This window comes from Galeopterus variegatus, unplaced genomic scaffold (genome assembly GCF_000696425.1).
Source record: "Galeopterus variegatus unplaced genomic scaffold, G_variegatus-3.0.2 Scaffold1964, whole genome shotgun sequence".
Taxonomy (NCBI): domain Eukaryota; kingdom Metazoa; phylum Chordata; class Mammalia; order Dermoptera; family Cynocephalidae; genus Galeopterus; species Galeopterus variegatus.
In genome coordinates, this window is record NW_007728075.1 from 188,771 (window position 1) to 208,607 (window position 19,837).

Consider the following 19,837-nt stretch of genomic DNA (forward strand, 5'->3'; position numbering starts at 1 on the left):
AATGTGTTTGTGATACAAATAAAATGTTACTTGCAAAAGTTGATTTTAAAAAGTTTAATTGTAGAATCTTGGCAGTCCATATACGAATGTTCACTGTAAAACTTTTTCAGCTTTTCTGTGTATCTGAAAATTTTTACAATAAAATGTTGAATAGTCACCCACTATTTCTACTAATTAGAGCAATGGTTTTTAAATTATCTTTCTGTTTATTCTTATGACTGTCAGCTATATCCTAATGTTCACCAAAAACACTTTTGGTCTTCTGTATAGGCATGAATGTTATATCACTTTCCATCCAGCATTTAAGGCAAATTAGTTTCAAGGAAGGCAAACATGCCTCCCTGTCAATTTAAGACTAGGTTGTGTGCTGACCACCTTTAGTTTTTGGGTTTTTTTCCCCATATAGCACTAGATACACTGTATTCCATCAGACTAACCCAAAAGAAACCTTACAAACTTAAACTATACACACACAATTACCTCATAGTATGCAAAATGGATATCACCTCCCTGAAATAATTTTTCAACTTGCCACCATTCACAATACAAAACCAAATATGTTCAGTGCTAGGTCTTTCAAAAGCAATAATAGCTTTCCAGATTCTCCCTCCATAAAAAGCCCATCCGAATGGATGCAACACAGACAACACTATGATTAAGACTCTTTCTCAGGTGTCAAGAATTTTTTCATGTGCTTATGACTATTTGCATATCTCTTCTGAAAACAATTCAAATCCTTTGCCCATTTTTAAATTGTTTTTAAAAATTATTATGAAGTTACGGGCCGGCCCGGTGGCGCACTGCTATAGTGCGCCGCTTGGGAAGCGCGGCGGCGCTCCCGCCGAGGGTTCGGATCCCACATACAGACCGGCCGCTCACTGGCTGAGCGAGGTACGGGCGCGGCGCTGAGGGTTGCGATCCCGTTGCCGGTCCCGGTCCGGTATGGGCGTGACACTGAGGGTTGCGATCCGTTGCCGGAAACAAAAAAAAAAAAAAAAAAAAAAAAAAAAAAAGACTCTTTCTCCTTTCACTATCACCCAACCTGTAAGTGACCCTCTGGCTGAGCCCTCAGGGAAGGAGACAAGGGCAAGACCACTGCTTTTAGAATGCTAATCTGCTCAGGTGCCAGAAACTTTTTGGTTTTTTTGGCTGCTGACCAATATAGGGATTCAAACTCTTGACACTGATTTATAAGTAATTGAGATAAATGGCCAGCCTTTTTTTAAAGAAACTTTTCATTTGAATGGATCATTTTTTTTTTCAGAAGTACTGTATACTACACAGATTTTAAAATAGTTTTCTGGGTATAAAAGACATTTATCTAGAAAATTTGAAAAATTCGGAAGCATGAAGTGCATGTGGGAAGGAAAATCTGCACCGAAACACAGCATCATGAAAATTTCTGAACACTAGAAACAAAAATACTACCGAGTACCAAAGAGGAAACACACGTTATACTCAATCAAGCACCAGGAAGGTATCCCAGTTCTCAGCAGCAGGATGCAAGCTGGAAAACCACTGAGCAAGGCCCTCAAAATTCTGGGGGGAAATGACTGCTAGCTTAGAATTCTATATGCAAATTACCAATGAAGTAGGAGTACAGAATAAAATGTTTTCACACATGGAAAATCTCAAAATTCTGACTCCTCCATATCCTACCTGGAGGTTACTAATGAAAATACTCCACCAAAACTAAAGAGTAAACTAAGAAAGCAGACAAGGGCTCAAATAAAAGGAAAAAGCATAAGAAAGCTTCGGCATGATAGGAAAGAGTGACTCCAGGGTAAGGCCCAGAGGACAAGCAGTCCAGATTGGAGTAGGAAGAGGGATGGCTTCAAAAAAGTTCACCAAGGTGAACTTCCCACTGGGTGTTCAGGGAATTTGGAAGTTTAATCAATTATAAGGTCACAGAAACCTAATCAAAGACACCAGAAAGTAATAACCCTAGGGAGGACAAAGTAGCTGCAGAAGAAAAGAAAAATAACCACACATACACAGCACAGCTGTAAACAGTATTTATATGAACACACTAATAGGGATGAGAAGCATAGAAGCAGGGTAGAGAGCAGGGAAATAAAAGCTAAATCCTCATGTCCCAAGTGACAAGTCAATAAGCAGTGCTTCTAAAAAAAAAAAAAAAGTAACAGTAAGTATAACACCAAGGTCAAGGGTTTGGATCCCTGCATTGGCCAGCTGCCAAAAATAAAAAAAAGTAACAGTAAAAGCATGTTATGTGGCAATATGGAAGGCAACAGTAAAAGCAAAGGCAAAAGAGTTTGCCCATGAAGAACTGGACATGAGCGTTCTTCAAGGTGTGGGAGAACTGCTATTTTTCATCTTAAAAAGCCTTGTAGAGCCATTGGATTCCTTAAACTACATGCATGTAAACCTTTAAGAGAGAGAGAGAAACAGACCCCCACGACCCCACAGCCATTAACATTCTAATGCTATTCTGTCTCATGTGGCTGCCATGCATGAAATTTAATTTTTAAACAAAAACGGGTTTCACTTCATGAACATAATTCTGAGTTCAAAAAGAAAAAAATGTGTACCACAAAGCATTTTCACTTAACGTTAAATATCCTTCATAAACAAGCACTAAGACCACATAGCTACTGTGTGATAAACAGTTTAATTAAACCATTACTTTGTTATTTAATATGTCCGCACTTGTACATAAAGGTTTACATATTTGATTACTGACTTAGGATACATTCCTGGAAGTGGGTAAAAGGATTCATTTTCAAGCTTCTTTCTAATATCCTGTCAAATTATCCTCTAAAGAAGTTCCCCCAATTTGCCCACCCACCCAGCCACACAGGGTAGCACCATGGAAGCTATTTCATCACTCTTAGCAACATCTGCATCTTTTAAAAATATGTGCTGATGTACTATCTAAACCACCTCTTATGTAGAGGTTATTACAAAGAAAAGAATGTTTTCTTGACAATTTCAGATCATCACTGCAAATATTAGTTAGAGGTGCACATGAGTGTAAGCAGGACCAGAACAGGAGGCCTAAATATGCCTGGCTGAATACCTCAGTCTGCCCTGTTAACATCTGTGCCTGATGGCAGACCTGGGGCTGGAATCCTCCAATAACACAGACAAGGGGGTCTATTTATTTATCACACAAATGCCAAGAGTAAAGTTAAACAACTTCCCCAGGAGTGACACTGCCAGGAATTAAGCCACATCTAACTAATTCCACAGTCCAAGCTCTGATTCCAAAAAAGGACAGCCCACTCTGGTTGCACGTGCAGGCAGCCTACTACACTTGTTTAGGAGGACAAAAATGAATGACACCTTCTCCATTTCCAGATTCTGAGTAATGGAATCCTTCGGCAAGGTTCTGTGAGCCCTCTCTTTGTCACATATGGAAGAGGGCTAAGAAATAAGCAGCATTAGAATTGAAAAAGCACTTTGGAAGCTCCACATATATTGCGCCTACACCACGGATCAGCTTCATCTACAAATATGGTGGTAAGAGAACCAGAAGGTAGATGAAAAAAGTAGCAGGAATGAAGAAAAACATTTTGTTTTAATTTTTTTACTGTGATGACGATGACTTACTCATCAGGTAAGGGGAAAGACCCACTGAAAGATGAGATTTAAAAATTCAAGACACAAAAACACTGAGAGGATCCCAGAAAAAGACGTGTGCACAACTGTGGGCCAGACTCAGGTCAGGTAGCCGTCAGCACTTGTGGGATACTAGCGGGACCTTCCAAGTGTCTTTTACTTTTTCATTCAACAACTTGACATAAAAATCTTTATTCCCAGCTTCTCCTAAAAAATCAGACTGGTGGGGCCGGCCCGGTGGCGCACTGGATAGTGCGCCGCTTGGGAAGCGCGGCGGCGCTCCCGTCCGAGGGTTCGGATCCCACATACAGACCGGCTCCCGCTCACTGGCTGAGCGAGGCGCGGGAGCGACACCGAGGCTTGCAATCCCGTTGCCGGTCCCCGGTCCGGTACGGGGGCAACACTGAGGGTTGCGATCCGTTGCCGGACACGGAAAAAAGGACAAAAGACAAAAAAAAAAAAAAATCAGACTGGTGGGGCCGGCCCGGTGGCGCACCGGATAGTGCGCCGCCTGGGAAGCGCGGCGGCGCTCCCGTCCGAGGGTTCGGATCCCACATACAGACCGGCTCCCGCTCACTGGCTGAGCGAGGCGCGGGAGCGACACCGAGGCTTGCAATCCCGTTGCCGGTCCCCGGTCCGGTACGGGGGCAACACTGAGGGTTGCGATCCGTTGCCGGACACGGAAAAAAGGACAAAAGACAAAAAAAAAAAAAAAAAAAAATCAGACTGGCACTGCTGGGCCTGCAGTCTGTCTGCTACCAATCAATGGATGCCTTTAAGCAAGGCAGGCCCTTCGGGCAGCTGCCGTTCCCACCTGCCTGCCCCAGCTTCTAGATCAGAGGAACAACTTGAGAGCAGTCTTAGAAAAGAGGTAAGAAAGGACTCATCTCCCTATGAGAAGGAGAGATGTGAGAGAAGATGCATGACACCTGTTCCACAGCACAGCCCAATGGACAGCAGTCGGCAGCACCAAACCTCCAAACACCAAGCTTCCTCTTCGAGGAGTGCTGCATACTTTTCACAAGAATAGCTTTGTCAGCCTCAAATAAGCGAGGCTCTTTTTGTAAAACAATAAAAAACAGTTGGAAGTTTTTAGTACATTTTCACAATAACTTGTACTCCATGAAGAACATGAGTAAAAGTGGGCTGCCTTTGAAAATTCTACAACAGTAACTTATTTTATGGTGATCTACAGCACGATCACATGTAGGTAGCATTAATACTTATGCAAGAAATACACTTCAATCCATTCTTACCACCATACACAAAAATTAACCCCAAGTGGATCACAGACCTAAATGTAAAACCTAAAATTTTAAAACTTCTAGAAGAAAAAAAAAATCTTTGTGAAATTGGGTTAAGCAGATTTCTTAGATATGATACCAAAAACATGATCCATAAAAGTACAAAAGGATAAACTGAACCTCATCAAACTTAAACTTTTGCTCTTTTGGAGACACCATTAAGAGAATGAAAAAAGCCACAGACTGGGAGAAAATACTTGTAAATCATATATCTGATAAAGAACTCTTAAAACTCAAAAGAAAACAAACTAAGTAACTGACATACAGGAAAAGATGTACACAAACTCTTTACCAAAAACATACAGATAGAAAATAAGCACATGAAAAGATACTCGACATTACTAGTTGTTACAAAAGTTCAAATTAAAACTACAATGAAATATCACTACACATCCACTAGGATGGCTAAAATTAAAAAGACTGACCAAGAGTTTTCAAGGATGTGGAAAACCTGGAACTATCATACACTGCTGGTGGGAATGTAAAACAGTATAACCACTCTGGAAAACAGTTTGGCAATTTCTTACAACGTTAAACATACACCTGCCATAAGAACTAGCCACTCCACTCCTCTCTGTTTACTCAAAAGAAATGACAGTATATGTCCACACAAACACCTGTACATGAATGTTCATAGCAGTTTCATTTGTAATAGTGAAAAACTATAAATAGCCCAAATGTTCATCACTTGGCAAATGGACAAGCAAACTGTGGTATTTCCATTCAATGGAATACTACCTAACAATAAAAAAGGAATGGACTACTGATATATATTACAACTTGGATGTCAAAATAACTATTCTGAATGAAATAAGCCAGTCCAAAAAATGAAAGCACATTCTGTGTGATTCCACTAATGTAAAATTTTAGAAAATACAAACTCATTTATAGTGAGAAAAAGCAGACCAGTGTCTTGGACTCTGGGAGACATCAGAAATGGGCAGGAGAAAACTTCTGCCAATCATGGATATGTTCACTCCTGATTGTGATGGTGGTATACATTATAGCAAAGACTATCAAACTATACACTTTAAATATGTGCAGTTTTGGGCCGGCCCGGTGGCGCACTGCTACAGTGCGCCACTTGGGAGCATGGCGGCGCTCCCGCCGAGGGTTCGGATCCCACATACAGACCGGTTCCCGCTCACTGGCTGAGCGAGGGGCGGGCGCAGCACCGAGGGTTGCGATCCCGTTGCCGGTCCCGGTCCGGTGTGGGCGCGACACTGAGGGTTGCGGTCCGTTGCCGGACACGAAAAAAGACAAAAAGGGGGGGAAAAAATTAAATAAATAAATATGTGCAGTTTATTGTGTCAAGTATACCTCAAGAGAGCTGATTTAAAAAAAATGAAAGTTAAACAATTTGACATGTTTTACAAAAGGATAAGGGTGGCTTCCATTAGCCATTAAAGAACCAGGTGAGTAACTGGTGATTCCAGGGAAGGTGTGTTCTGTAACAGAACAAAAGACAGGAACAAAGTAGCAGGGAGCCTAGTTGAAGTGGAAGAGAAAGAATGTGAAAAGAAACTAGGCAAGAACCCAAAAGAAAAACCATTCTGAAGAGACAATACGCCGATGTGGCAGAGAATAGGGATTCAAAGTCAACACTCTTAGCTTCATTGTCTTATTGTCATGAAAGTTAAGGAAAACTTCACTTGGGAACATTACTCTGCTTAAGTGGGCAGGAGCACGAACCTGGGGAGAAAGCCTGAGAGCAAAAGACCTAGGCAAGTAGGTTCTTCTCTGGGTATGAGCTAAGAGATGAACAGAGGTAGACACAGTGGAAACGGCAATGAGAAGACGGACACAAGGGCAGAAATATTAAAGCAGAATTTTATGATTAAAAAAACAGGAAGAAATTGGGGAAAGAACACTGTTGCCATCTCCTCTTCTGTCAAAGTTAACTGTGTCAGCCAGTGTTCCGAGGGACAAAGAAATGCCCCAGCAGTCCCATGAGTAAGGTACTTCCTGTGGAGGCCAAATCAAGCTCTCAGGTCAGAGCATGGGCCATCGCTGCTGCAGGGAAATCACAAAGTCCAAAAGGAGCTAACACCTGAGATTGTAGGCTCACAGGAGGAAATCCCACTAAATAAGCAATCTTCACAAGATTCACACCCAGACTAATTCCACTTTCAATTTTACAGTGATTTCTAAAATCTAAAAAATATGCTCATGAACCTTAAATGGAAAATAAGATTCTCAAAGTGCTAAAGTCCTATAGAGAAATCAGAAATTATTTCTAAAAATGTTAGCATCATAGAAGTTCCACCTCTTAGTATGGAGAAATGGTCTTTAGTTTCCAGTAGTCAACACTATTTCATTAACAGCTGTTCTGGCACAAGGAGTTATCTATAACCTAGAGATTAGAATGTGCTGTGGGTGGACAAGAGAAACAAAATATCTAAAGCTTTACATGCAATAAGAATTAAGCTTTTACTGCACTTATCAACAGGCTAAATTAATGAACCAAGAAATCAACTCAACCCCAAATCCTAAATCTATACCCACTCTTAAGAAAATCCACCCCCTTTACCTTCTCCCTCAGCTACATGTACAAAGCATTTCCTCAGCCAGCACATACCTGTTTGGAAGGTAGGATTTGCTCCAGGATACATGTTAGGAGAATAGGCAGGTGCTGCTGCGGCATAGCCCATGGGAAAACCAGCTGAAGAAAAACACAGAAAAATCTGACGTCATCAACTGAAATAGTGATGTGATTTTACAACCAGAGCTCCCACAAACCCACTGTCTTGCTTTCTTCACCGGAACTCCACAGACTGGCCTAAGGAGCCCCTAGAGCACTACGTGTGTCCAATAGTTTGTCTCTAGTTCCTTCTTTTCTCAAAATTTTGACAGGTCACAATCATGTCTTTTAAACCTATGATTAAATGCTGACAACTTTCTACAACTGGAAAAATTCAGCAAAAACTGAGTTAGAAATCTACTGTCAAGAACAGCAAAGTTATCGGGCGGGCCCAGTGGCTCATTCGGGAGAGTGCAGCGCTGGGAGCCCCGAGGCCGCAGGTTCGGATCCTATATAGGGCTGGCCAGTGCTCACAGAGCTCACTGGCTGAGCGCTGTGCAGCCGGTCTCAAAAAGGACAAAGAACAGCAAAGTTATAGTAATAATGCAAAAAAAAAAAAAGAGACCACAAGCTGAAGTCAAGAAACCCCCAACACTTCTGACAGTATTATTACAGACTCTAATCACATAATTTATTACTTAGCAAGAGTCACAGTGCTAAGAGTATCATGTGGTAGGTCCTGTAGAAGAATCAAGATTCAAATCTAGCTTGATCTCAAGAGCCACTTTCTGCTAATACCAGTGAACAACAAAAAGGTGCTTTAAGGTCATTCAATCTCACTGTATCCGAAGACATATCCCATATTACTGTAAGTTTTTATTTAAAAGCTAATATTTTTTGTTCTAGGTCACTGTTTAAAACTTCTAAATTCATTTCAGGCTTGTTCATATTCTGAAATTCTAATCCCCAACTTCCCCAATTTGGGGTAGCTAGTCAAACCCAAGCTGTAAATGTTAATAAACTTCAGTCTTCTTACTTGAAGGGACTCTAACTGGTGTTGCAGACACACAGAAATGGGAAAAATGCAATCACCATCCATGTGCAAGCAAGCTGATCTTTATTCATACAAATGAGGAATCATTAGGAAGACTAAATTACAACCACTAATAATTCATAACGTGAATACAACAGAAACATCAAAAAAGACATTGAGTCAGAATCTTGGTCCCAGGTATCCACCAGTGGAGAGGATCTCAGTCACCCACTCTGGCCCTCCTGAGAGCCCTGGGAACCATGAGGCTCCTGCCATCCTTCTGCATGACACCCTGGTTCACAGTGCAGGAGGTATCACTTGTGTGACAGCTAGGGCTTTAGAAAGCCGCCTTTATATTCAGAGCATGGATGACCCAGGTTTGCTAGCCTTGACTGCTGTCGCGACTAGTTGTAAGAAGCTGTAACTTCTCTATTCTTCTCTTCCCTCACCTATAAATAAAGTTGAAAGAGAACAGCAGTCTTCAAAAGAAACTATCGAGGAGGCCCAGAGAAGGTGTCTTCTAGGGCACTTGGACTGGGAAACTGAAGGTGGTATCTTGATCTGTTAAGGATCTGTGGCAATTAGGGGCCGGCCCGGTGGCGCACTGGATAAGTGCGCCGCTTGGGAAGCACGGCAGTGCTCCCGGCGAGGGTTCGGATCCCACATACAGACCGGTTCCCGCTCACTGGCTGGGCGAGGCGCAGGAGCAACACCGAGGGTTGTGATCCGTTGCCAGACACGGAAAAAAAAAAAAAGGAAAAAAAAAAAAAAAAAAAGCCTAAGGATCTGTGGAAATAACAATAACCACAGCAAGCAAACACTAAGGGTGAGGTAAAAACTCAAAGCAGGAAGGCCTGAGTGCAATTCCAAAGAAAACCTCTGTGGCTGGATTTCAGCTAAAGGTTCTGAGTAAAGCTCCCTCCTTGAATCCCTGCAGTCCCCCAAACCTGGGTGCTCTTGTTTTGTTGCCCTGTCCCTTCCCCAAGGTGTTTTATGGGTGTGTGTGGAAACAGGAGTCTCCGACCCCACCAGCCCCCGGGGAATCCCTATGAGTGCCTAGAGTTCTCAGCTCTCACAAATCCACTGCTTCAAAGCTGCTTTCCTCAGACTTGAAACTGATCCTCCTCTTCCTCAGCAGAAGCTATTCTGGGTTTCTCTCCTGGATTCCTATCTGTCCTCTCCAGTTAGTCAGAGAACAGTGTGTGGTGGTTAAATGTTTTATCAAGTTCACTCATTTTGGATGAGACCAGGACAGTGGTTTTCCATCAGTGTTTCATAGCCCCTGAGAGATTCCTCAGAGGTAACTGTGAGCAGAGGAAGGCCAAGTAGGCTCTGGAGCGGCCCTCAATTCACCCACAGGAGCTGCTGTCATATAGCTTAGAGACCAGGGAAACAATTTTTTCTTTTTCAAATGGCTTCACTGTTTAAAAAAAAAAAAGTGTGAAACACCACTGACCTAGATCATACCCTACAGCCCTCTGCAAGAATTTCTACAAATTCCAAATTTCCTCATCTCTTCCCATTAACTCTACCAGTAAATTCTGAGAGGGAATCGTCTGCTCTGTACTTGCTTGCTAGAGCTTATGTTTAAGGGTTCCTGGAGAACTACTGTTATGTTTGCTTGGCACTTCCTATCCCAACCTCTAACAATGAGTTAACATGCTCTAAAATGAAACAGAGAACAGACACAACATGTATTTAAAACAGCACGATTAACCACCAGCAACAGGATGTCACCGCAAACCTGGTCTCTGGTATGGGAGTCAAAGTTGCCCATTCTCCTGGGGGCCTCTGCTCCTTCTGTACCCTCATCCCCCCCAACCCATGAGCTACATTCCACTTGCTCTGCTACCACCTCGACCCAAGCCGCAGCACGGCTCACCATACTCTCTTTCCTCCAACAGTTTCTACCTGGGTTGCACAAAACCCCGCAGAGGCAGCTTTGCAAGGACCCCCACCAACACTCTGCTTTAGTTGGTCTCGAGGGTGGCACCAGCCTCTTTTTTTTTTTTTTCTTATTCTCTCCAGAAACCTAATTTGCAGGGTTCTAAGCAATAGGGTTGAGAACCACTGTTTCTTCCTATTCTGTTGATCTTCCTGGCACTAGCAGGGTCTTCTTAAAAATGCCCTGCACCCTCATCTACAGCAAGGAATTGGAGTAATCCTAAATCCTTTTTATGAGACTGATCACTTTATGAAAACAAACTAAAAACTTCAGAACAGCAAACAAACAAAAACAAAATCATAAACTAAGTAAAAAGATAGATTAGAAGAAAATATTTGCAAATTATTTAGATGAAGGGCTAATACACTTAATATATAAATAGCTTTTAAAACTAGAAGGAAAAAAACCCACTAGAAAAAAAAAAAAAAAAAAAAAAAAAAAAACCAGACATGGAAAAATAGAACTTCAATATACAACTATACTGACACCATTTCTCACATGGGACTAGCAAAAAATTCCCAAAGCTGGACAGCACACTTTGTTGGCAAGGCTGTGGGGAAACAACAGTCTTACATACATATGGCAATAGCACAAAACATGAAAAAAACCTACGGAAACAACTCAGCAGTATCTTAAAAATTACATATGCATTTACCTCTGACCCAGCAATCCCACATCTAAGAATCTACACTGAAGATAATTTCCACAAACACAATCAACATAAGCATAAGTCTATTCACTACAGCATTCTTAGACTAGCAAACACTTCAAACAACCCCAATACCCACCAAAAGGAAACTGGTTGCATAAACTACGGAAACCCCCCAAGACGGAGGGTTATACAGCTGTATTATGTAAAAAAACAAAACAGAACAAGGAAAACCACTATGAAATGATACGGAGTGATCCTAGCATACGTTACGTTGACAAAGCCATAACAACACTGCCTGTGTCTCTCTCTTCCAGAAAGAACCTGCTGTTGTTCAGCCTTAAGGAGTACCCGGGCCAACAGCCTCCAGCAGTGGTGACTGCCTTCCAGACTGTTTCTGCCTACTGTGGGCCTCCTCCAACTGCCAATCCTAGCCCCAGAGCTCCCCAGAGAGCTGGCTGAGATTTTGGCAAATGTGCATCACAGTCTGAGGCTCCCCCTATCCAATTCTGCTTCCTCCCCCTTGACTTTTTTAAGTGTTATCCTCCCTCAAAATGTTTGTATTCCTAACTCCATCGCAGGGTCCACTACCTTTTGTGTAACAAAGGAAATATTAGAACAAATGTACCTGCTAGCCTGGGGGCACTTGTCAATTCTCAGCATGGGCAAAAAGCTGAGTCCAGGTTCTTCTCCCTGGACAGAAGGCCACAGCTCAAGGACAGAGAAACAAACATGGGTTCTGATGGTTCTGCAGAGCTGCAGTGATAAAACCGGATCTTTGAAGGGCTTCAAAACTGGCTGAAGCCCCCTTTAAGACATATGACAAATTTCAAAGCTATCCCAGCAGAAGGCTTAAAAAGCAAAAGCCAAAAATCACTGAAGTGCAAGAGTTTTCCCTACTCCCCTGGTGCTGAAGAGACAAAGATCAGAGTTTAAGATCCACTAGTGGGATGGGCTTTGCAGAGCATGCCAGGCTGCTGGAAGCCCAGCACTCCCAAATAAGGGCAAAATTGAAATGCATCTAAGCTCAGCCCCTAGGTGGATTAGGAAGATCAATCAGCAGCACACTATCTGCCTAGCTAAAGAAGACATCAACTGGACCACCCACAGTTTCCAATTCAATGAAAAACACCAGGCATACCAAGAGACATGACCACATCACTAAGATCACACACATCATACCAAGAGACATGACCACATCACAAAGGAAAAAGACAAACTGATAATAAAAACAGACACACAAGTGATCCACAGACCGCAGTCAGCCAACAAGGTCTTTAAAATAACCCAGTAGTATACTGGAGAAAACAGAAGATGAAGAAAACAGATGATGAGACCTGATTCGGTACATGAGTTTCAAAGCAAATTACAGCAGAATTAGCAGGATTAATGAAATGGAAGAGATCAGTATAAACTACTTATATTAAAGCTTATAGAGAAAAAACCAGAAAACACAAAAAAGGCTGCAAGAGACTGAGTAAAATGGTCTAAACATACTCATAAATGGAGTCCTAGGAGAGCAGGGAAAAGATCAGAAAAAATATTTGAAGAGCTACTGCTACTGCTGGAAGAAATGAACCCAGACTCTAGAAGCTCTCTGAACACTATGCAAGATAAACACAAAGAAAATTATATCTAGTCACATAATGGTAAAAACAAAGATATTTTAAAAGCGGCAAGGGGCACAGAGGGATGAGGAAGAGGTAGAGAAGGGACACATTAATTTCAAAGAAGCAAAAATTATTCTGACAGAAACCAAAAGACAATAGATACCACAATCGAATCTCTGGTACCTGTGAATGTGACCTTATTTGGAAAAATGGCCTTTGCAGATGTGATTAACTTAAGGCTCTTGAGATGAGATCATCCTGGATTACCCATGTGGGCCCTAAATCCAATGACAAGGGTCCTTATAAAAAAACACACGGAAGAGGAAGAAGGATGTGATCATGGAGGCAGATATAGGAGTGATGCAGCCACAAGGCCACATGTTGAGGAATGCTGACAGCGGCCAGAAACTGGAAAAGGCAATCATGCCCTAGAGCCTCCAGAGGGAGTGCAGCTCTGGCTTCCAGCACTGTCAGGGAATAAATTTCTGTTGTTTTAACCCACCAAGTTTGTGGTAATTTGTTACAGCAGCTACAGGAAACAAACACATTCAGCAAAAATATGCTCCTCCAAATGAAAGCAAAATAAAGACATTTTCACAAAAATGGAATTCACTAGCAAACCTGCAGTTACAAAAAATTAAAAATTAAAAAAATTAAAGGGAGTTATTCAGATAAAGGGAAATGACCCCAGACAAAAATAAAAGCAACGATGAACACTGAATACAGTAAATGTGTGAGTTAATACAATGACTGTTGATTGCACAAAATAAAACAGTAATGTCTCAAAGTATGGCAACAATAATACAAAAGGAGGAAGTGGGAGTAAAAATGGTGTCATCTTTTTACCACTACAGGAAGAGTAAAAAGAATTTTTAAAAAGTTGATAAGGGGAATTGAATAAAAATATTTGGTGAATCCAAAAGAAGGCAAGAAATAGAAAATGAACAAAAACAGGCGTTATCAAAAAACAACAGTACGGTGGTAGACATAAACCTAATTATATGAGTAATTACACTGCTACAATTAAAAGACAAAGTATTTTTAGGAAGAATTCATTTTCCCATTAAATGTAAATAAAAAGAAAAGTTGTAGACAAGACTCTCCATTTGCCAGTAAGAGTATAAAATGGCATAAAACTTTCTTTTTTCATAACATCTTGTCAGCTTTTGCAGGCATATAATTCCATATATTTAAACCCCTGGTTTAAATGACCTGGAGCAGTTACCAGTTCCTGCACTGAGCCATCCCTCACTGATACAGACAGTAAAAATCAGAAAGACTAAAAACATCAAAATCAAGAAAACTGGCAAGATAACTATAAAGAAATAAAGTAAGGAGAAACAATACAAAAGTATACAAAACTTAAAATTGTTTTAAAGTCACAGAATTTTCTTCTAAATGTAATTTTTAGACCAAATAAAAAGTAAGAAAAGTGTTTTACTTCCATTCTCTTGACCAGGGATCAGCAAACAACATCCCACTGAGCAAATACAACCCCAACCCACTGCCTGTTCTCAGTTTTATTAGAACACACCACACGTAGCATTGCCTAAGACTGCTCTTCTGCTACAAAGGCAAAGTTGAGTGCTCGTGACAGAGACGTTATGACTGACAAAGCCTAAAATATTTACTACCTGCACCTTTATATGGAGTTTGCCAATCCCCACCTTTGACCATCCAAGTAGCAGGAACAAAATGCGCATATCCCAGCATCCTCACAGCCTTGCACAGAAGCAGTCAGAGTTTATAATACTGAGACGATCAGGTAATGCTAACACCACAGCTCCAGGTCCACTCAGAATCTTCTTTAGCTTTTCCACATTCTGTTTAAAACTAGTATTAATACTTCAAAAACAGCAGATCTCATCACTAAACTATCTTTCATCAATTATGGAAAATTCTGTCACTCCTTTTCTTCCAGTCTCTCTACTCAGTCCTTCTGGAGCTCTGAATTCTCCTCAAACATCTTAACTGGTCTCCTATTTCCCCCCTTTCCTTATGTTGTACTCTGGTTCTCAGTTTAGCAGTACTTTATGTGCAAATTAACCTGAATTGTGTTCAAATGCCATCTTTTTTTTCATTCCTTTAAGTTCCAGGTAATTCTTTCCCCCCAGCATCTTGTTCTCCTCTTACATTTTTGATTCTTTCTTTCACATTTACAGTTACTCCAAACTTGTTTATGTGACATGGTTTCTACCTGACAGCTCTATCCCTGCAGTCTGTCACGACTGGTGACTCTTACTTTATGCATGACATCCGTGCTTTACCTGGGACACATGCCTCTACAGCAGTTCTGCATTTGCTGCTATTAGGTGCTTTAGGGGCAATGCAGCCTGGAGACTATTTCATGTTAGTTTCTCAACTTCTAGATCCTCTAGGAAGTACAAGTAATACAAACTAGAGCCCCAAACATCCCTGAATGATCACTAATTCTCAGGAAAGATTTCTTCCTTCCCAGAGCCCAAGCAGACACAAGCTTCCTGCCGGCCGGTCAATGGACTATTCAGTCAACCTCTTCGCTGGGAGTCTCACTCTCTTGAGAGACCAGACTGATTGATGAGTGGACCCACTCCCACTCCCTGTCTCACGAGGTCCTAAGCCTCACTGTCCATTCCTATGCGGGTTGTCAAAATCCACAAATAGCAAATGCCCCCAGGACAGGTACAGCATTAGCTCTATGACCAAATGAGCTGGGTTTCACACTGCTTTCATATGTAGCCCAAGAAATTTCTCTTACCTCCTCCAAGTTCAGTTATACATTTGTAAAACATTTTACTCTATTTTCTAAGGGTTTTGTAGCAATAAGGTTTTAGGGTTATCTCTTTCACCATATTATCAAAACCCAAAATGAAACTGTAACATTACAAATAGTTACTCCTTATTCTAAGTCACCAATTAGGATGACCATTTGCTACTTTTGACCAACTGGCTCCTATTCCCCCAATTCTTGCTTCACCACCTCCCTCACAGCCATGTTTGACTAGCTGACTCCACTAACAGTAAGGAATATGGTTCCAGCTGGGTTAATTAGTAGAATCCTCTCCCTGGCCCAGGGATGGAAGCTGAGTTCAATTAGAAGAAACCCCAGGACTGGTTTGAAAAAGGGAACAAGAAGCTCCACTGGGCCTTCCCGTAGGGCAGAGATAAAAAGGCTCCTAGTAAGGGACTGCTGGGAAGGGATAAACCTCACAGAGACAACAGGAGAAGTGGGACCTGTGACCAACACTAAGACAGTACTGAGGAAGTGAAACTGGGACCAGCAGGTATAGAAACTAGATCCTAGACCCAACTGATAGAACCACCAGATCAAGCTTTGACCGAAGCTAGTCCTATCCCTTGATTTTTCAGTTCCATGTACTTTCCTCCTTGTCTAAGCCACTTTGAATTAGATTTGTCAACTGAAAGCATTCTTGGTGACATGGAAAGATACCAAATGTTCAAGTTCAATAATGAAAACAAAATCTTACTTGCTTACCTGGATAACCAATTCCTTTGGCATTTGCATAGGGAACCCCGGAAGATCCAGGGCTATAAACAGGATTCATGATTTCAAGAACTAAAAGGGAAAAAAAAGTGATTTAGCCAAGCACTTTTGTTTTCAGATTTTTCTCCAGCATCAGTCCCAAAAGAGCAGGTAGCCAGAGCCCTTTCTATAAGAAAACGATGTATTTCATGCTGATCCCAACCAGCAGAGAACAGAAAAGGAATGTGCAATGTCCTAATGGGTGCCCAACCAGGACATTATAAACTTTCCTTTACAACCCTCTTCAGTCCATCAGAAGCTATGGGGAAAATATCTCCACTTAAAACAAGGAAAAAACTGTACAAATAACTGAAATGTCCTTTAAAAAGGAAGAAAAATAGTTAAGTAAACCAAGATATATCCAGAGCATGAAATATTATGCTTTTTAAAAGGTGTTTAAAAACATAAGAATGATACAACGTTAAGTGAACAAAAAGAGGGTACAACACTGAACTATGCAATATGATCCCAAATTTATAAGCATGTGCACCTCCAGTGCAAAAGGAAATACCTAAAAATATGAACAGTGACTGTCTCTACATGGGGTGAGTTTAGTGTTCCTTTTGCACTCTCCTGTATTTCTCAGATAACTTCTGTTAAATATATATATATATATATTTTTCCCCCCTAAAAAAGACAAATTAGCTACAGCCCAGCAACTCTATTAACCCATTCAACGTTCCATCATTCACAATTTTTTTTTCCTTCAAAGTTCAAGAACTTGCACAGCTACAACCATGGTTCTATCCCGTCCCCAACAGAAATAAGATTCTCATTAGTATCTCCAGCAAGTTCCCTCTAAATATTATCACCCAGTGTGTTCCTAAACTGTGAGCTTTTGCTATCCCTCAACTGTTAAACCACTTACTGACTTATGTGGTTGTAAAGATTAAGGTGATCTTTAAAATAAAAACCATGTGTGGGGGCAGGGGGTATATGGGAACTCTATACTTTCTGCTAAATTTTGCTGGGAACCTAAAAACAGCTTGAAAAAACAGTCATTTTAAAATTAAACAAACAAAAAACCACACACACACACACACACACACATAAAATGTGCATTTATTCATTTGCTTAGTGTCTGCCTTGCCTACATCCCCAATTAGAATGTAGCCCTAGGCAAGCAGAGAGCAGGCACTTGGCCCTCTTTACTGTGGCATCTCCAGCACCAATAGCAATGTCTGGTGCAAAACAGGTGCAACCACCTGCTGACTTGCTAAAACACTCAGGCACTTTATAACACTCTAGGTATCAAATTCTATTACAAAGACAAAATACAAAAACAAACCACTTCAAATCTCCAGCTCACCTGACTCACTTAGAACATTTACAACCAAGCAGTCCAGTACACACAGAATAATATCAAGTCACATCCTTCACCTCTTTAACAAGTTCTGATCTGAATTAGGAATAAATTGGCAACATCAGTGATTAGGACATCCATTACCTAAACAACTGTGTAATTTTTTAAAACTTCTAAACCAAAGCCAGATGCCAAATTTGCCATTACACCCTGGTCAACAGGACTTTCTGCAATGATGATGCTCTCTTCTATCTCTGTTGTCCAAATGGCAGCCACTTGCCATAACTGAGCATCAAGCACCTGAAAAATGTGGCCAGTGTAGGATCTGATTGTTTAACTTTATCATATTGGACAGCACAGGTCTACAGACCAGAGTAAAGAGGAAACAAAGATAGGATGGCATAGCAATTAAACAGGAGAATTAACTGTGTGTTTTATCCCACAGGTTAGAAATAAACAAATTGGCAACTACCAATCCCCATTCCCTTGCACTTTTAACCCATTCTTGGCACGTCTACAACCTAGGAACTGTAGAGGCCCTCAAAAATTTCATCTACTTCTCTGGTTCAACTATCATCTCTCAAGAAGCTAATACTTCCCAAAGTCTATTTCTCTGTTCTGTGCCAATATCTACTTTTATTTTCTTAATTGAATTTAAGATAGGCAACACATCATGCAAAGGCCACAAAGAAAACAAAAGAACAAATCACAATCCTTCTGAGTTTACAATCTAGAAAAGCACTGCCCAACAGAACTTTCTGCTAGGATGAAAATGTATGTATGTGCTGTCCAAATACGGTAAATAAATTTTTAGTTTAATTAATTAAACAGTCCCATGTAGGTGATAGCTACTGTATTGGATAGCACAGGCCTATAAGGAATAAAACAAAACCCATGAATGATAGTGATACAGGGCAAAAAGTATTATGAATCACAAGAAAATAAAGTATTCTGAGGGTTGAGGAGGGAGAACAATGGAAGACAGGGAGAAATGGTTAGGAAAAACTTGATTAAAGAAGAAGGCATTTCCAATAAGCAACAGATACGATACCGACTGGCCATGGAAATGAGAAAATGGGAAACACATTTTAGGAATACTGAGCTACTAGGTTTGTCTGGAGCTTAGGCTACATGTAGGGAAGCAGTAATGGATGATTATGGAAACATAGGTTAAGTTACAACCATCAGGTGGAGACCCTTAAATGTGAGCTGAGCAGGAGCTGTCATTTCGTAGGCAATTAACTTCATGAATACCATAGCAGTTACACAGAGTTACCACATGACCAAACAATTCTACTCCTGGATATATACCCAAGAGAAGTGAAAACATATGACTAAAACCAAAATTTATATGTGGATGTTTATAACAGCATTATTCATAACAGCCAAAAACTGCAAACAATCCAAATGAGCACTGAACATCAGGCAGCTCTCCTTCCATGACCTGACTTACAGTCTAGAACACTAATAATACAATTCTACTCTACACTTGCCACTAAAAAAATTTATAAAACTGTATTTGAATCCTAAATACCGTAAGTTTCAAAATACCCAGAATTTAAGTTTCCTGAAAACATTTTTACTTCCCCAAGGTCTAATAAATATTCCCTAAAATGATTTAAAAGTTTTAATGAATTAAAAATTACAAGTAGACAAGTATAAGATTAATGCGGAAAAAAAGGTTGTAGTTGCTTCTCTAGCTTGACAAAAGGGCTTGCTTTGTTGAAAGCCAGTAACATAACATACACATTTGTCTGTGAACAAATGCCATAAAGCCCTAAGTTACTGTTCAAATGATGAAGGAGATTCCCCCAAAATTGTGAATCCAAGGGCAGGGAAAATATCTCGTTCAGCATTCTGCACCTCACACAGTACTTGGCACAGAGGGGCTCTTAAATACTTTCTGAATGTTCCTAAATAACTGAAGAACTATCCAATAGAAAATATGAAACTTTTCATAGCAATAAATATTAACTTGAGACATTTATTCAAAATGTAATTCAGAATTGCCAAAACATATGTTTATTGATTGATTAGTGGACTTGAAACCTGAATCCAACAATCAATCTTAACATCACTAAGTGGCAAAACAAAACGTTATGTGATGGAAATATGAATTACTCTATCACCTAAGATTTACTGCCACAAAAATCAAATGGAGCCTGTATGTCCAAATTTCAGTTTATAGGAAAAGACTGGAGTTGGAGGAATATGCCGAATGACACCATGAAGCAATCAGACAAACCCCAAAGGTGAGGCATTCTAGAGGATAAATGACCCAGTTTCTTCAATAAATTAATGGTCTGAAAAAGGGGGCGGGGGGGGGGGGGGAGACAGTTCTAGATTAAAATAAATTTAGCCAAAAAA

General features: G+C 40.6%; 1 protein-coding gene across 1 annotated transcript in view; it reads right to left on the reverse strand.

Annotated features, from left to right (window-relative positions):
* Positions 1 to 16,195, reverse strand: part of FAM168B (family with sequence similarity 168, member B) — a 29,796-nt gene extending 13,601 nt beyond the window's left edge. The window contains exons 1-2 of the mRNA XM_008579831.1: positions 16,120 to 16,195; positions 7,465 to 7,548 (exon numbers count right to left, since the gene is read on the reverse strand). Of these exons, the coding sequence (XP_008578053.1) occupies positions 7,465 to 7,548; positions 16,120 to 16,189 (154 nt within the window). The 5' untranslated portion in view covers positions 16,190 to 16,195. The remainder of the gene's footprint in view (positions 1 to 7,464; positions 7,549 to 16,119) is intronic.
* Positions 16,196 to 19,837: the final 3,642 nt, after the last annotated feature.